Below are 17,549 nucleotides of genomic sequence, written 5' to 3'. Positions count from 1 at the left end.
TTTGGTTTCTTGTAAACCGACAAATTTGAGTTGCAAATTGTTGAGTTTGAGTCCATTCACCTATAAAATTTACAAGGATTGACAAACTCAAATTCAACAATTAACAACCCAAGTTCGGCATTTTTTTTTTTTAAGCACAAGCATCTTCCTACTAAAGGCAATTTTTTTAGAGGCATCATTGGCCATTAGATGTGAATATCTCTATTAGCAAGGCTTTGAATTTTAGTTCATTATACTATAAGAAACTAGTCCCTTCTACTAGACTAACCCCCATTGTTCAAATTCGGCAATTTGCAAGAATGTTTTTCAAAAAACAAAAACAAGAGTATTTTTGTCTTTTCACTGAATTTTAGTCCTTGAAGTGCAATGAAATTTCAAAATTTTATGGGGTTAAATGATATTAATAATTATCTATAGTGAGAATTAAATGAAATTTGACATCTTGACACATGACTATGTTGACTATATGTAATTAAAAAAATTTACATAACGAATGTAAAAGACTTGAGATAAATAATTTCCCATTTTTTAACCGGAAAATTGGAAGTGATATACAGCTTCATCATATTATTAGTAACAGTTTTAATTGCATTTTTACAAGTTCTCCTTATACCCAAAAAAGGAAAAAAGAAAAACCATTACATCATTAGAGCAATACAATGCACAACAATAATAGCACATGTTTTTAAAATGGATTTTAAAATAGATTGTCTGGTAATCTTCACATTGTAAGTTCTGTTATTTACCACCGAAAATATATATACATCAATGAATCAAATACTCACTATTCTGTACTGTTCTCTCCACCCGGCCGTCTACGGAACACATTGCAGCTCGCCGACCGTCGCAATCCTCCGTGACTCACAGTAATCTGTTTCCTCAGATCCTCCAACAATCTGAGATTGTACCTCTCCGTGTCCTTGCCTCCCCATACCTCTTCTATCTCCTGAATGAAGCTCTGTTCTACTCCCAGAACTTTCATCGAACACCTGTCGTGCATTTATAACCTCATTCGGAATTTCGATCGCAACATCGTTTTCCCCTCGCCGGTGCTCCTCCGCCGGCTTCAGTCTTGAACGGCAAACAGGGCAAGTCACGTGGGAGGCCAACCAGGCGTCGATGCATTGAGGGTGAAACACATGGTTACATTTCGGAAGTAATCGGAGCGTATCGTGTTGGTCGAACTCACTCAAGCACACGGCACACTCCAGCGCGGCGGCTTTCCCAAATTTGAGGTTTTTCACGGCGGAATACACGAGGATGGGGAAGGTGTCGAGTAATTTTGGGTCAATACCTTGAGGACCACTTGAAGAACAATTGTCGGCAGCAGCCAGATCCACGTCGGAGCAGTGGCGGAGGTAGAGGGCAAAGCTGACAATGAAGAAGGTGGCGCAAACAAGGGCCACAATCACGGGAGCGAATGATACATCCCAAGTGTGAAGTGGGGCATTTGGAGAAACCACCGGTCCAGAACTTGACTGAGCATCGACGGTGGAGGAGAGAAGCAAGAAGACGAGGATGGGTGAGGGTGTGATTGTCTTCACCATTTGGATATTGTTGGAAACTCCCAGTGAAGAAATAGATAATTACAAAGGTTGGTCATTATAAAACATGAGAACTAAGGAGAGGCCAAATAGAAGTCAGATTCGAACGGTGGTTGGCTTGTGTATACTGTCAAAAACAGTTGATTCTATGTGTACTTGTATTCTTTTCAATATCCTTATTGATTAGTACCTACCTTTTAATTAAAAAATTTGTATTTTTTCAATCACTAAATTAGATAATTAATTTAAAAATTTAGATAAGCTAGTTATTTATAAAAAAATATATTTTGATTTTTTAAATTTTTTTATTTTAATAATTTATATAGTAAATATTTTTTGATACAAATATTTCTTGATAATTTTAATAGAAATAGTTTATAAAATTATAAATTTAATAGACAAAGTAAATTAACATCTTATATTAAACATTAAATAAACTCCTTTACTGATATTTATGAAAGGAGTATTTATTGGGAAAAAATGTATATTACAAAATTAATGTTAAGTTGTAGTGAAGATCTAAAAAGGAAAAGTCATAAAAAAAAAAAAACTCTGAAAATTATAGAATCGTAAATTGGGTATTTTATTAAAAATTTATTGTAAACGGATCTAATTTATGATTTTATAATTTTTTATGGTTCTTTTTGTGATTTTGAATTGAAAAACTAGCCAGATAAAACCCAAAAGCGGTACACTGGTTTGAAAGAAAGAACTGCCTCCGGTTTTGTCACACAACCTCCCTCCCACCCACGTTTTCAACGTGAATTAACAAAATGACAGTTGTCAAAGCCAGAGGAAATCCTTACTTGTTTGGGATTTCTTTCAAGTTTATCTTATATTTTTAACTTGGAATCTTATCTTCAATTTATTGAAATTTAATCTCTTGACAAATTACTTTAAAAATTTCTTTCTTTCACACTGATCTCGTGTCATTTAATGGAAATGTACTGATAACTGAGGAGTTTTTTTTTTTTTTTTAGTGGACTGAAACCGAGGAGTCCAAAGGTTCATGTCAGTTTTTCATTGGCAAGATTATGAAAATTCATGAACAACTTTAATTTGTCTAAGTTGAAATCAATATTACTGCATAATTGTTGCCTTTAACTACTCTGACTTAATTCCAACTCATGAATAGCGAATTTACTTAAGATCCTAATCTCAATGGCAAAAGATAGACAAATCTACAGCCTTTTAATACATTACCAGATTGTTACGTTTAATCACATGTCAATAGAAGCTAATTTTCATGCCGATTCTCTAACTCACCAAGATCGTCATCAAATGAATGTTGAAGTTGTCGTCATCAATATTCCTCATTTGGAGTATAAAGTTGTTTTTTTAGGTACTGTTTTCGGTCCTAATTATAAGATCTCGTTTATAATTTATAAACAAAATCTTATAATTAGGATAGGAAGTAATATTGTTTTGTATGACAGAAATGAAGGGAAGGAGAGAAGAGAAAAAATTTTAACAAGTTCTACTTAAAAAATTAAAAAACTGGGGTTTTAAAATTTTAACAAGGAGAAGAATTAATATGAAAGAGTAATAAAAATGATTTAAAAACATTTGATTCCATCTTTTCAATTTTTTAAATTGAAATTATTAAAAATTTTCCTGGCCCTATGAGTTCTTTAGACCCAACTCATCTAAATTTTTTGCAACCGATAAAAAATCATTAAATTGAGATACTAAAGTAAAATTTGACTCAGAAATAATTTTTTTTACCTTTTTTATGGAAAATATTTTTTTTACTTCATGAAATGATCACCTTCCAATATTTTATTTTTGACAAGTGATTAGAAATTATTAGTATATATCTTTGTCAAATTTTATCAGACTTGGATAAAATATTTTTTTTCCAATTATATTAAAGTAGGCTTCTTCTTTTTCTTTTGAGAGGTATAGTGACGCGCCATCCCCAATGAGGCCGTAGGTACCGTTTGCTACTGAGCATTAAAAATAAGGAATAGAGATCAAGGTTAAGATTGAGAAAATACTCCTCCGATCCTTAATATAAGACCCATTTAACTAATTTGATTAGATTAAGGAAGTTAGGTAAGTTAGTTAATTATAAGAAATGTGACATGTTTTTCCTAAAATACCATAATCATCTTTCTTAATACCTCATCTCCTTCTTCTATTTGATTATGGTTGAGGGAGTATCCATAGGGGTACTTTAGAGAAAATTGATAAATATGAGAAATGGGTCTTATATTTAGGACCAAAACCAACTCAACAATTGGGTCCTATATTAAGGACCGGAGGAGTAGTATTTAGCCTAAGAGATTATTTATTATATGGGATTAGACATATCCATGTATATGAGATTGGGAAATACCATGAGAGAAAGTGATATTTCCCAATCCTACTTTCATGGGTTTACCTAATCCCATGTAATGAGCAATTACTCATACTAAAAGCTTTTTTAATGATTTTTTTCAATTACAATTCTAATCCCTTTCCCTTATTTTTTTAATATTTCGTAACCAACGGAATCTTAGGATCAGCCCAAGAAATAATTCAATTATATAAACAATAATAGTCCCACCCCAACTTCTCTGTTTGTTTATTTTTTTCCTTTTGCCAACAATCATAACCCCATGGGGCACAAAATAATTTTTTACCGAATTTTTTCAAAATATGAAAAGAAAAACTAAAATTTGTTCAAAATAGATATAATATTCTTGACAAGTATAAATTTAATATGATAGAAAATTTATTATAAGGAGATAATAAAAATCCTAATTACCATTATGATAATTTCAAAACTTAAAAAATGCAAATTTGTGTCAAAGAAAATTGTGCAGAGAGATTAAATTTTTATAACATATTTTCATTAAAAAAAAATTGTAACACATTAGTTTTAAAAAATCTTGCCACAGAGAAACAAATTGGCATGGCAAGTTTCAAGTCGTTCAGCTCAAAAAAAAAAAAGTTTCAAGTCGTGCTTTTTTAGTTCCTTTTTGCATCATATGTTAAGTCCCACCTTTCCTTTCCATAATCATAATCATAACGATTAAGAAAGTGTACTTTGGGGCCACCACAATCATTATTAAAATACAGCCGATTAATACTACTCCTCTGTCCTTAATATAAGACCTAATTATTAAGTTGGTTTTGGTTTTAAATATAAGACTCGTTTCTCATATTTATTAATTTTCTCTAAATTATCCATATAGATATTCCTTCAACTATAATTAAGTAGAAAAGTAAAAGAGGATATTAAGAAAGATGATTATGGTATTTTAAAAAAAACGTGTCACATTTTTTATAATTATCTAACATACCTAACCCTTTTAATCTAATCAAATTATTTAAGGATGGAAGGAATACAAAAAAGACAGCCGATTAAAATAATTCTTAAGAATAAATTATTAAAACTTAATCCCCTGGATTAGCCTAGTATTGCCGCCTTCGATTACGCATGAAAAATATCTCTGCCAGCTGTCTCGCACTTCTTTTTCAATGTCATATGAAAAATTGCATCAGGGCCCACCTAAAAAAAATAAATATAAAAAGGTCTTTTGAGGTCAAGTCTTAAGCTCTCTCATTTTAAGAAATTTTACTTGTTCAAGTATTAAGGTGTTCTTGTCTTTTTTTACTTCAACTTTTTTAATAGTATGCATTGAATAACTTGAGAAGTAACAATTACAATTATTATAATACATGTTAATAATATATTTTTTCAGTATTGACAAATAAAAAGGTAATGGTTAACAATTAAAAATATAATAATTAATAACTATCATGATAAGTATTAATAACACATTTTCTTAATGCATCACAAGAATTTCAAAAGTTAAATATACTTATATCATACATTGAGAAAATATGTTTTAAATACATGTTGTAATAGTTATCAATTGTTGCGTTTTTAATTATTAACAACTGCTTTTTTTAGTTATCAACGCATACTTAAAAAAGAAGATGATGGCAGTTTAGTAATTGAAAAGATAAAGTCTCTTACACTGAGATTCCATACGACTTCAAATTAATTTAATAATTTTAAAAGACTTTTTGTTTTTTTTTTTTTGAGTGGGATCTTAATATAATTTTTTCAAAAGTTACATCACATTTCCATTACTGAAAAAACAATACGAATATGCGCAAATATTGATGTCGATCTAAGTGTTGCTTTTTAAATTCTTTCGGCATACTGGTATACAAGTTATGTTAGCGTCGTTTACTTGAGTTTAAAAGCGTGATGGCTGTTTGTGTACCATTTTTCATCAGCTGAAAAGGCGTTAAGTGGCCCTCTAACATTTCGTTTTGTGTGAGATGAGCCAGTTTCTTCATCATAAGAACAAAAAAAGAAGGTAAAATGGGGTCTCCTTGAGGAATACCACGCGAAGGATTAAAACTTTCACCCTTAGATCTATTCCACAAATTCTGCATCTCAACCCGAGACAAATAATGATAGATAATACTCCTCCGTTCCTTAATATATGACTCAATTATTGAGTTGGTTTTGATCCTAAATATAAGACACATTTCTCATATTTATCAATACCCCTATGGATACTTTCTCAATCATAATTAAGTAGAAAAATAAGAGAGGGCATTAAGAAAGATGATCATAGTATTTTAGGAAAAACATGTCACATTTCTTATAATTACCTAACTTACCTAACTTCCTTAATTTAATCAAATTAGTTAAATGAGTTTTATATTAAGGACCGGAGGAGTATCTACAATTCTTGTGGGGAGTCTCAGTTCTTGAAGGCACTCAATAATAAAGCTCCATTGAACCCGGTCGCAAGCTTTTTTTTTTTTCAAGTCAATTTTTAGAGCCATAAATCCCTTTCGCCTCTTCAATGGGTGGTTTTGCTATGTTTTGATGTTAGTTCAGTGGCAAAGGAAGAAGAAGATGAAGGTTAGTGTAAGTGGAAACCCTTAGTACGAAATGGGATATTGTGTTGTCAATCAGGCCGCGATAGTTGTCAACGGATGCCGCGACAGTTGTCAATATAGCTCTTTCACTTGTCAATGACAGTTGCGTGATTCTTGATGCAAGTTTAAATTGCTAATGACGGATACATCTAGAAAGCATCTATTTTGCTTTGTTCACATAAGGGGAAAGTTTATAAATGATGGAAAAGATGATATGAGATATGTGGGAGGTAGTGTAAGAACAACCAATGTAAAGGAGGGTACAAGTTATGAAGAATTGAAAGAAATTATATCATCAATTGCTGGAAAAGAAAGCAACTCATTTCTTCTGAAATTCTCAGTTGTGTGAAGGGAATTTTTTGTAAATCGATACACACCAATAGTTAGTTTTGTAATTATATGCAACCCCTATGTTTTTTTGGGATGGATTGTAAAATAGGTGTAGTTTTATGTATATGAAGATATAAATGAAAGTTGACTATGAATTGACATATTAGATTCTGCTATCATTTCAGTTGTCATTACATGCACCCTGTATTGTCATTAAACCTGTTATGACTTGTCAATAGAATACTGTGACTTATCAATTAATTTGCTGATATAAGTTGTCAAAAATATAAATTCAAGTTACTTAACCTGTTTTAGTATCATATGATATTTTCAATCACTTTATCATATTATATTTTGGTTATATTGTCATATATAATCATTATTAATGAAGTGTCAATGGTGACACTATGACTTATCAATGGTCGCACTGTGACTTATCAATAGTGGCACTAGGACTTATCAATAGTGGCACACTGACTTGTTAATGGTAGCACTGTGACTTGTTGTTCACCGAATAACTTCTTAAAATGGTTGGGTGCCGCGGCGAATATGATCAGGAGTCGCGGCGCCTTACACAGAATGACAACTACTTGGGACAGATAGGGGAGCCAGGATGGATATGGTCAGACGTTGCGGCGAATTATCAGTTGTCAATGGTGGCACACTGACTTGTCAGTGGTGGCATTATGACTTGTCAATTGTGGCACACTGACTTGTCAATAGTGACACGATGACTTGTCAATGGTGGCACACTGACTTGTCAATGGGAGCATTATGAATTGTCAATAGTGACACTATGACTTGTTAATGGTGGTACACTGACCTATCAATGGTAGCACTGTGACTTGTTGTTCATCGAATAACTTCTTAAAAGGGTTGGGTGCCGTGACGGATATGATCAGGAGCCGCGGCGCCTTACATAGAATGACAGCTCCTTGGAACAGATAGGGGAGCCACGGCGGATATGGTCAGACGCCGCAGCGAATTATTAGTTATCAATGGTGGCACACTGACTTGTCAATGGTGGCACTGTGACCTGCCAATGGAGCACTGTGACTTGTTAATGAAGGCACTGTCCCTTATCAATTGAATATAAATTTGAGTAACACCTTCTTAATAATTATATTTTAATGCAAATATTATTTGACATTATAAATAAATGATACGTTCAGTTGTAAAAATTTTGAATATCAATTGTTAATATTCACACATTTATTTGTTATGAAATTGTTAATATCACTTATCATTAACTCCTGTTATATTAATTGTTATTTTGGATAACTCAGGTTGTTAATTTCTACGCTGAGTGCTGTTAAGCTATACAGAACTGAGAATTTCAAAAGAAATGAGTTACTTTCTTCTTTAGCAATTGATGATATAATTTCCTTCAATTCTTCATAACTTGTACCCTCCTTTACATTGGTTGTTCTTACACTACCTTCCATATATCTCATATCATCTTCTCCATCATTTATAAATTTTTTTCCTATGTGAACAAAGCAAAATAGATGCTTTCTAGATGTAGCCGCCGTCAGCAATTTAAACCTGCATCAAGAATCACGCAACTGTCATTGACAAGTGAAAGAGCTATATTGACAACTGTTGCGGCATTCGTTGACAACTATCGCGGCCTGCTTGACAACACAATATCCCATTTCGTACTAAGGGTTTCCACTCACACTAACCTTCATCTTCTTCTTCCTTTGCCACTGAACTAACATCAAAACAGAGCAAAACCACCCACAAGCAACCCAAAAACAGAGCACCCATGATCATCCTACACACCCAACTTAAATCACTAACACACACCAACCAAAAACACAGCTTTTCTATTGATTAACTTGTGAATCCCATTCCCAAAACCACCCACAAGCAACCCAAAAAGACAAAAACGATTTTTTGATTTCCCATTCCCAAACAAATGCACAATCTGTCAAGAAAGGTAGGAGAGGAGAGGAGAGGAAAGAAAGTTCCACACCTGAACATTTGTGGAGATTCACATGGAAGCTCTTTGGAGTTCACTAATGGTAATGGAGAAGATATTTCATCATCAATGGCTCCTTCCCTCTTTCCCTGTGTCTTTTCTCTCAAGCATATTGGGCGGGAACTCTTCACCCAAATGAACTTCTCTCGTTTTGTTTTTTATGGCAGGGGCAGGGCAAGACAGTAATTTGTGAATTCTGAAAATTACACTGAGGTTCCTTTGGGACTTCAGAAAAATTATGAGATTTCAGAGAACCTATTTGATGTATTTTCTTCTCCATGAGACCTCAATGTCATTTTCTCTAATTTCTAGCATACATACAGTCATAGATTTCAATCTAATTGAGCTATCACCTTCAGATTCTTTAATGAATCGAAGTTCTAATGTAGATCTATCATCATGATATTTTCATTATCGACTCATTATTCTCCCATAGAAAAAAAATATGTATTAGTTCTTTAGGAACTATCATATATTATCACATCACTATATAATTTCATTACTCATTTTAATATACTTTGCTTTTTTTTTATGCATATTCAAAATATGCATGGCTTAAAATTTTTCACCATATTTTCCTAATATCTCTTTTTATTGAAAATATTACTCCTCATATATATAGTAACATCCCAAAATGTATTTATTGAATTTATAAAGAAATTCAAGAGAAATTCAACATCCATGAGAACTAAAATCGAAATACATAAACATCATCCTACAATGATTTATGATGCTTAGGGGATAAAATATGGTGAACAAAATTTGAGAAAGAATATAGACACAAATTTATTTTAATATATCATTTCAATAAATCATTAACATTGTAATAGATAGATTTAACTTGCAATATATATAAAATTTACATATACTAAACAGTGATTTTGTAACCAACCAAAATTAACGTAAACTATTCATAACGAATTTTCTCATAACGTTAAATAAATTTTCATCCTCTCAATTCAAATGTCACATAAATATATGTTTTTTCTTTCTTTCAAATGTCATAATAAAACTAATTTAATTTCAGTATATATTTCATATATTTAAATTTGCAAATAAATTAGCATAATATATTAAAATTTCAAAATGACCAATAATTAACTTCTGATCTATTTCATTTCGTATCACTCATGAACACTATTACAATACCAAATACGTATAAAAATTTGTTTCTACAAATCAATCACAATAAATTTAAACGCTAATAAAAATTAAATATTATAGCCTTCTAGGCATACCGTTATATCTTTTTGGCTTTGCAATAACTGTGGGCATTTTTCCTCCACAATTTATTGCCTTATTTTTTTTTTTATAACATCTCATGGTCTTTTTGCCTTCATACTATTTTTCATATTTACTTTCAATATATTGGTACATGTTTGTTCATATTACTTCCGATCATATTACAATATTTGATTTTAATTACCATAGAGATATTATTGTTTCAACAATTATGGTTCAAAAAACAATTATGGTTCAATAGCCAAGATAAAATATTATTACCTTTCAATTATCAATTTCACCAATACAATGTGATCATGTTCATTATCAATTTGTCCAAATATTATTCCTCAGGACTATAGCAAAAATCTTTCAAAGTTACAAAGCTCTTTTGTGTTACTTGATATTTGAACCATTAATCTTCATGGCTTTAATATTTGCAATCCTTAGATCATCAAACTATCGTGAATTTTTCCTATCATGCCGTTTATTGGAAATTAAAGTGTTTTTTTTACAGAAGAATCATTACAAAAATGATATAGCTTCTGGCCATTTAATCACAAAATAGAAAATAGTATGATTACTAGCCATCCAATCACATGAATCTAAAACATCATTAGATATGAAATTGATTATCACAAATACAAAAGAATAAAACTTGAACCTTTAAACGATGGACTAAAAAATATAAGCATAAAATAAAGTAAGAACATATGGTGAATTCTTAGAGCCCAATATGATAATTATTAATCTCCAATAATTCATGGATGAAAAAAAAATATAAAAATGACAATATAAATCCATAAATGAATAAAAGAGAAAGATAACATAAATCAAAGATCTAAAAACAATTAAATAAATATAGAAAGACAATTTCAACAACAAATATAAATAGAAGACATGGAGACAATGTGTATAAATATACCTATACACACACACACACACACACATATATATAAGGGGAGAGGAAATTGTAGCAATATATATTACAGCACACTATAAATAAATATGCATATGTGTCATATATAAATCTATATACAACAATTTAAATAAAAACAAAAATAATACTATAATGAAATAAATTAAATAAATACAAAGTTATAATCAAATATAAACAATAAATAAACCCATTATTATTACATAGATCACATTATATAATCATATCTAAATAAAAAAAAATATATGTAATACCGTAAAGGAGAAATATTTAGATAAAGGAAAGAAAGTAGGAATAAACAATAGGAAAAATCCCAAAAAAATGGCTGTTGAATTGTAAAATTTCATATCAGTATTGGTTACTATACTTATAAAGAAAATGACTACACTCAAAAAGCAAATAACAACATATTTTTGTAGCAATTCCTAATTTGTCATTTTGAAATTCAACAGTTATTTTTTTTTTGGATTTCTCCTAAACAATATAAACAAAGGGCTGGTAAAAAAAAACAATATAAACAAAGGAGAAGCATATAAAAGAGGTAAACCGAATAATTACCATAAGCAGTATAAATTATATATATAAACAGTGCGTGTGTATATAGAAGAATTATAAACAATATGTATATATATAAACAGTATATATAAATATATAAACATAAGTTTAAAAACTTATATAAGAAAAGAACAACAAAGTGTGGCAAATGTATAGAGAATTTAATTGCGTATGATAATTAGATAAGGGAAACTAACAATATTTGTGTAAGAAGCTTATACCTCAAATTCTCAGAGCAAACTCGTGTTGATAACGTGTTATGAAAATGAGAAAGTTAGAGAGTAGAAAGAGAATAGCAAGGCAAAAATTGGGAGAGAAAATAAGAAGTATTTCTTATTGTAAGAAAATGGGCCAGTCCACCCTTGGTGGATTGGACCCAAGCCTATTATCATTTGGGGTCCTAGTGCAAATAACAAGACTTGTGGGTCTTAAAGTGCAATTTTTGCCATCTTACATAAATTTGCCAAAAGCGGGAACAGTTATGTCAAGGGAGGCGGTTTTCTTTTTGAAAATATGCATGGGATAAGTTAACCGTAGCATCAGTTATTGAGGACACGTTCGGTTTTCTTTTCTCGTCTTCTGCCTTTTCCAGACTCCTCCCTCCCTCTCTGCAAAAACTTTCCCTCCGGTGCATTTGTTGTGTCTATCAGATCCGACTCCGTCACCGTGATCGGACCTCCGCATGGCAACGTGATTACATTGCAGACTCTAGGTATGCCCGAAACCTTCATTGGTATCAGAGCCTGGTTTATATATATATATATATATTCTCTTTCTTTCCGTTGCCTGAGTTCACGTTGTTTCATCCTGCGTCTTCATTTTTTTTTAAGTTCTTGTGTGCCTCACAGTTTGGCATTTCACACCACCTTAAATGATTTGCTCTCAGATATTAAGCAAATCCTCTCTTTATACTCAGTTTAGATAATTTAGTCTTGTTTTTTTTGAGTCACTCATTGCTTCTATGGCTTCGGTTATCATAAATTTGTGTCTCCAACTATTGTATGTTACTATTCTGTGTGGGAGATGACCGAAAACAATCAAAAACATCCGAAAAACGGTAAAAACGTAGGTTTGGAAGCATGAAACTCATAATTTAAGAGACCCGTTTTTGCACTGTAAAACTTTTTCGTTTCTGGGTGTCTAAAAAATGAAGGTTTTAGGCTTCAAAAATTATCCCATTGCGTAGAGCTCGGAAAAACGAAGAAAATGACACCAAGAACGCGAAGAACGGACGTCGGACGGAGGAGATATGGGGGAGAGAAAATTCAGGTCCGACGGACCTGACCCGCGAACGAATCCGGGTCGGTTGGACCCGGTTGGAGGTTGAAGTCGTTTTGACGTCGCAAAAAATAAAAAAATAATAAAATAATAATTTAAAAAAACTTTTTTTGCCAGAATTGCCACGTGGCGCGTTTCGCCACGTGGCACACCTCTTTGACACTTGGACACCACCACCTGACAGGTGGTGGCACGTGAAGGCCGCCGGCACGGCGCGTGTCCTTGGCGGCCGGCTTTGTGGTGGCGCGTGACATACACGCGTCGACAGGGAGAGTGGGTGAAGATTTTTTTTTAATTTTTTTGCTAATTCTTCCTTCTAGGGGTGCATGTAGGCGCGTGAATGGTCCAATTGGGGTGTGGTTTGTCTCTAAAAATCGCTAAAATTAGGATCTTCATTTTAATATATAATTTGATAGTTTTAGAGGCAATTTAGGATCCATTTATGAGTATTTTAGTGCGTTTTCTGGTGTTTTTATGTGGATAAAAATTCCAGAATATTCAAAATAATTTATATATTATTTTGTTCTAGGTGAAAATGGAGCAAGAGGCTTCTAGTAGCACTAAAAATACCGATCATAGTTCATTGGAATATTCATTCTTAGGTGATGGAATTCCAGAATATGAACCTGAGTATGAGGATCCTGAGGAGGACCCTGAAGAGGTTCCTCAAGAAGACCCAGAGGAGTTAGTGGATTCCGGACCTGAGTCGGAAACTATGTTCCCCACTGAGCCCCTCCCTATCGCACCTCAATTAGTCTATAAAGATTCACGGGATCTCCCTAATGAAATTGAAGTTGAGGAAGGAGAAGAGGTGAACCAACCTTTGACCCCCGCGTTAGCTATGAGTATAGCTGAGACAGATGCAGCAAAACTGACAAATATAAAAGGAATCAATGGCGTGCTCCCAAATTACATCCATTACATGACCGATAAGAAGAATACTGAATTCTACCTTAGAGTCATAATGGAGTACATAAGAGCAATAAGAGTTAGAGGCGGACCTAAAGGCAAACCCATAAGAAAGTCTTACTGGATTTGGGCCGTAGAGCTAGTGTCCTCCTTTATGAACAAAACGCGAAAACTTAGAAGCCTAAGAAAAGCAATGCTTGATTACCTTTATGTTCATATCAAATGATGTAATATTTGTATTTGTCTTAAGTTTGTGGTTTCATACATTGTAAACAGACTAAGTATGTTATTTCATTTAATGAAATTACTTGAATCATTGTTGTATGATTATTTGTGAATATCAAGTGTATGCCTTTTTTAAGTGGGAGCTTTTAGAAGATAAGACTTCTAAAGGTTACAAACCTGGGGTCTGCAGTGAAGTCAGGTTGCCACGCGGAGGTCCGATCACGGTCACGGAGTCGGATCTGCGAGACACAGCAAGTGCACCAGGAGGGAAAAAATGAGGAATGGAGTACCGAAATGAGTAGTCTAGAGAGGAGGAGAAAAACCGTAGTCCTTGTTCCAACTGATCATGCGTCGGTTTTGTAACTACATGTCCTTTTTTTAAAAAGGAAAACTACCTCCTCGTCTAACCGTTCCCGCTCTTAGGCAAAAATATATGGAAGGGCAAAAATTACAGTTAGATACCCATAATTTTTTCTATTCTCATCAGGACCCCAAATGATAATTGGGCTTGGGTCCAATCCACCAAGGGTGGACTGGCAACACCAAGACCTGAACAAAGAAAGAAAGATAAGCAAATAGCTCCCGTCAGAAGGAGTAACAGGGAAAGTGTTCCCAAAAGACGCTTTCAAATAGAAGGCGAATCTCTCTTAGTTACTCCAGAAGGGGATGATAAGCCCTGTTCTGTACGAGAAGCCTTGTCAGGTCCTGCAAAAGATGAATGGATGAAAGCTATGGAAGAAGAAATGGACTCAATGAAAAAGAACTAAGTTTGGGTGTTAGTTGATCTTCCAAAAGGGCGTAAAGCCATTGGGAACAAGTGGGTTCTCAAAATTAAAAGAAAAGTGGATGAAAGGAATTGATTATGAAGATACATTCTCACCTGTTGTGCGTTTCAATTCTATTAGACTTATTCTGGTAATAGTAAACAGTTTAGATTTAGAATTACATCAGATGGATGTAAAAACCGCATTTCTGAATGGTGATCTAGATGAAGAAATCTATATGGAACAACCATTAGATTTCATTGAAAAAGGAAAGGAAAATAAAGTTTGTAAACTCAAAAGATCCATTTATGGATTGAAACAATCATCCAGACAGTGGTATTTAAGGTTTCACAAAGCAATAACCTCATATGACTTCCAAATGATAGAGGAAGACCACTGCGTCTACATTAAGCGGTTTGAGGGTAATTTTGTCATATTATCCTTATATGTAGACGATATACTATTAGCTGGAAATAGTCTAGATTCGGTAGTGGCTATTAAAGAATGGCTTTCATCGAATTTTGAAATGAAAGATATGGATGAAGCAGAATATATACTTGGAGTTAAAATCCAAAGAAATCGTTCAAAACGAATCCTCTCTCTTTCACAAGAAAATTACGTCAACAAGATTCTTGAGCGATTTAACATGAAAGACTGCAATCCCATGAGTACCCCTGTTGCTACTGGAGTGGCTTTGAGTTCTGACATGTGTCCCAAAACCGAATCTGACAAAAAGAAGATGGAAAGAGTTCCATATGCTAGTGCTGTTGGTAGTCTGATGTATGTAATGATGTGTACAAGACCAGACATCTGTTATGCAGTGGGACTGGTGAGCAGATTCCAGTCTAACCCCGGTGAGAAGCATTGGAAAGCAGTGAAGAGGATCTTGAGATACTTAAAGGGCACTTCTAATTATGCACTGTGCTACGAAGGAAGTGACCTGCGTCTTGTTGGGTACTCCGATGCTGATGTAGGCGGAGATGAAGAAGAATGAAGGTCAACTTCAGGTTATACCTTCTTGCTCAACAATGGCGCCATATGTTGGAGTAGCAAGAAGCAAACATGCATTGCCTTACATTCAATGGAAGCTGAGTTTGTGGCATGCACTGCAGCAGTGCAAGAGGCTTTATGGCTGGAGAGATTTATAGAACACCTTGGATTTGGAAACAAGAGTACCAATCCGGTGATGGTATACTGTGACAATACTGCAGCCATAGCCTATACTAAAAATCCTAAGTATCACAGCAAAACCAAGCATATTGACATCAAGTATAATTTTGTTAGAGATTACATAGCACAAAAGATTGTTACTGTACAATATATTTCAACCAAATGTATGGTAGCAGATCCTCTGACAAAGCCAATAGGCGAAAAAGTTTTTAGAGAACATGTACAAGCCCTTGGCATACGTAAAGTGTAATATGAATGCTTCATTAATGAAATTGTATTTCGTTATCACTTTATGTGCCTGTCTGAAAGTATACAATGTCTAGTATGTCGTACAGGTTGAAAAGGTTGGCTCTCTCACACGGGCAACCGCCTTTGACACTCAGGTGGAGTGAACAAAGATGAGACATTTGTATTCACCAGTAAAGCAGCAATGAATGCTGATATGGTAGGGAAGAAACACAAACCTTATGTCGCCTTGACTAAAGTGTAGCAAGTCAAGATGAGATCCACGTTAATAAAGCTAGATCGAAGTTTGGAATCCCACTTCCATAATACCTGTAGCCAGATAACAAACTCTTCAACATTGACGTCATAACAATGAGCAGAGTTAAAGAATTTGGGTTTAGACACTGAGTGTGTCTGGATCTAAGTCTGTATGGTGTTAATAATAAATCCAAATCGACATACGCTTTTATAGTAAAAGAGTAACACCGTAGCATGTGTTTCATACCACATGTGCTGGGAGAACCGCAAAAGGGAAGCAAGTGAAAGATCCCTGCTTCATTGCTGTGTGAGTCCTAGGGAGGAATTATCCTCCTGCTGGTGTCCTTTGACTTTGACAATATCATGAAGATTTGTTTTAGTGACTGCTACTTTGGCATATGTCCTATGGTCATGATTGATGCGATCTAAGGTAGTATGCCAAGAAAGCGACTGATTCATTTCAAAGTGATATTTGGGCGAAAGGAAGATTGACTGTGATATACACACCTATGCTAGTGTCTGTGACATGTCCCTTATGACATTTTGTGGTCGTAAGTGTGGATACTAGACATACGAGAAAGGTAATCTGAGTCAACCATTGACTCGAGAGGGATTAGATCTACCGTGAAAAAGTATATATAAGTAAATCTGGGACATCTGAGGCATAATTTTAAGTTCAAGCTACACAAAGGAAAGGGTGACCTGTGCTGATCCTATAAAAGGGGTTTCTAGTACAGGGACCCAAGCGAAGACGTCATGTCCACGCGGTCACGACAAAGCACTAAGTATGAAATTGAGGAAAGGTGAAGAGACTAGATCCGCGACATCTAATCCACCAAGTGTGAGTGGGAGATGTAAGAAAATGGGCCAGTCCACCTTTGGTGGATTGGACCCAAGCCTATTATCATTTGGGGTCCTGGTGCAAATAACAAGACTTGTGGGTCTTAAAGTGCAAGTTTTGCCATCTTACATAAATTTGCCAAAAGCGGGAACAATTATGTCGAGGGAGGCGGTTTTCTTTTGAAAATATGCATGGGATAAGTTAACCATAGCATTAGTTATTGAGGACACGTTCGGTTTTCTTTTCTCGTCTTCTGCCTTTTCCAGACTCCTCCCTCCCTCTCTGCAAAAACTTTCCCTCCGATGCATTTGCTGTGTCTATCAGATCCGACTCCGTCACCGTGATCGAACCTCCGCGTGGCAACGTGATTACATTGCAGACTCCAGGTATGCCCGAAAACCTTCACTTATACACATAT

The 17,549-nt window shown here is 34.0% G+C and overlaps 1 protein-coding gene across 1 annotated transcript; it reads right to left on the bottom strand.

Moving 5' to 3' along the window:
• Positions 1-660: 660 nt before the first annotated feature.
• Positions 661-1,550, bottom strand: LOC114757503 (E3 ubiquitin-protein ligase ATL6-like). The gene has a single exon (XM_028946580.1). The coding sequence runs from the start codon at positions 1,545-1,547 to the stop codon at positions 816-818; it is 732 nt and encodes a 243-aa protein (XP_028802413.1). The 5' UTR covers positions 1,548-1,550; the 3' UTR covers positions 661-815.
• Between the last annotated feature and the right edge of the window lie 15,999 nt (positions 1,551-17,549).

Source organism: Neltuma alba, unplaced genomic scaffold, assembly GCF_004799145.2.
Source record: "Neltuma alba isolate B1F8T4 unplaced genomic scaffold, ASM479914v2 tig00001489_pilon, whole genome shotgun sequence".
Lineage (NCBI taxonomy): Eukaryota > Viridiplantae > Streptophyta > Magnoliopsida > Fabales > Fabaceae > Neltuma > Neltuma alba.
Note: the sequence above shows the minus strand (reverse complement) of the source record. Positions and strands in the feature narration are given on the sequence as shown.

Coding starts and splice junctions, on each gene's coding strand:
- LOC114757503 (XM_028946580.1), bottom strand. CDS start 1,547: ATGGTGAAGACAATCACACCCTCACCCATCCTCGTCTTCTTGCTTCTC.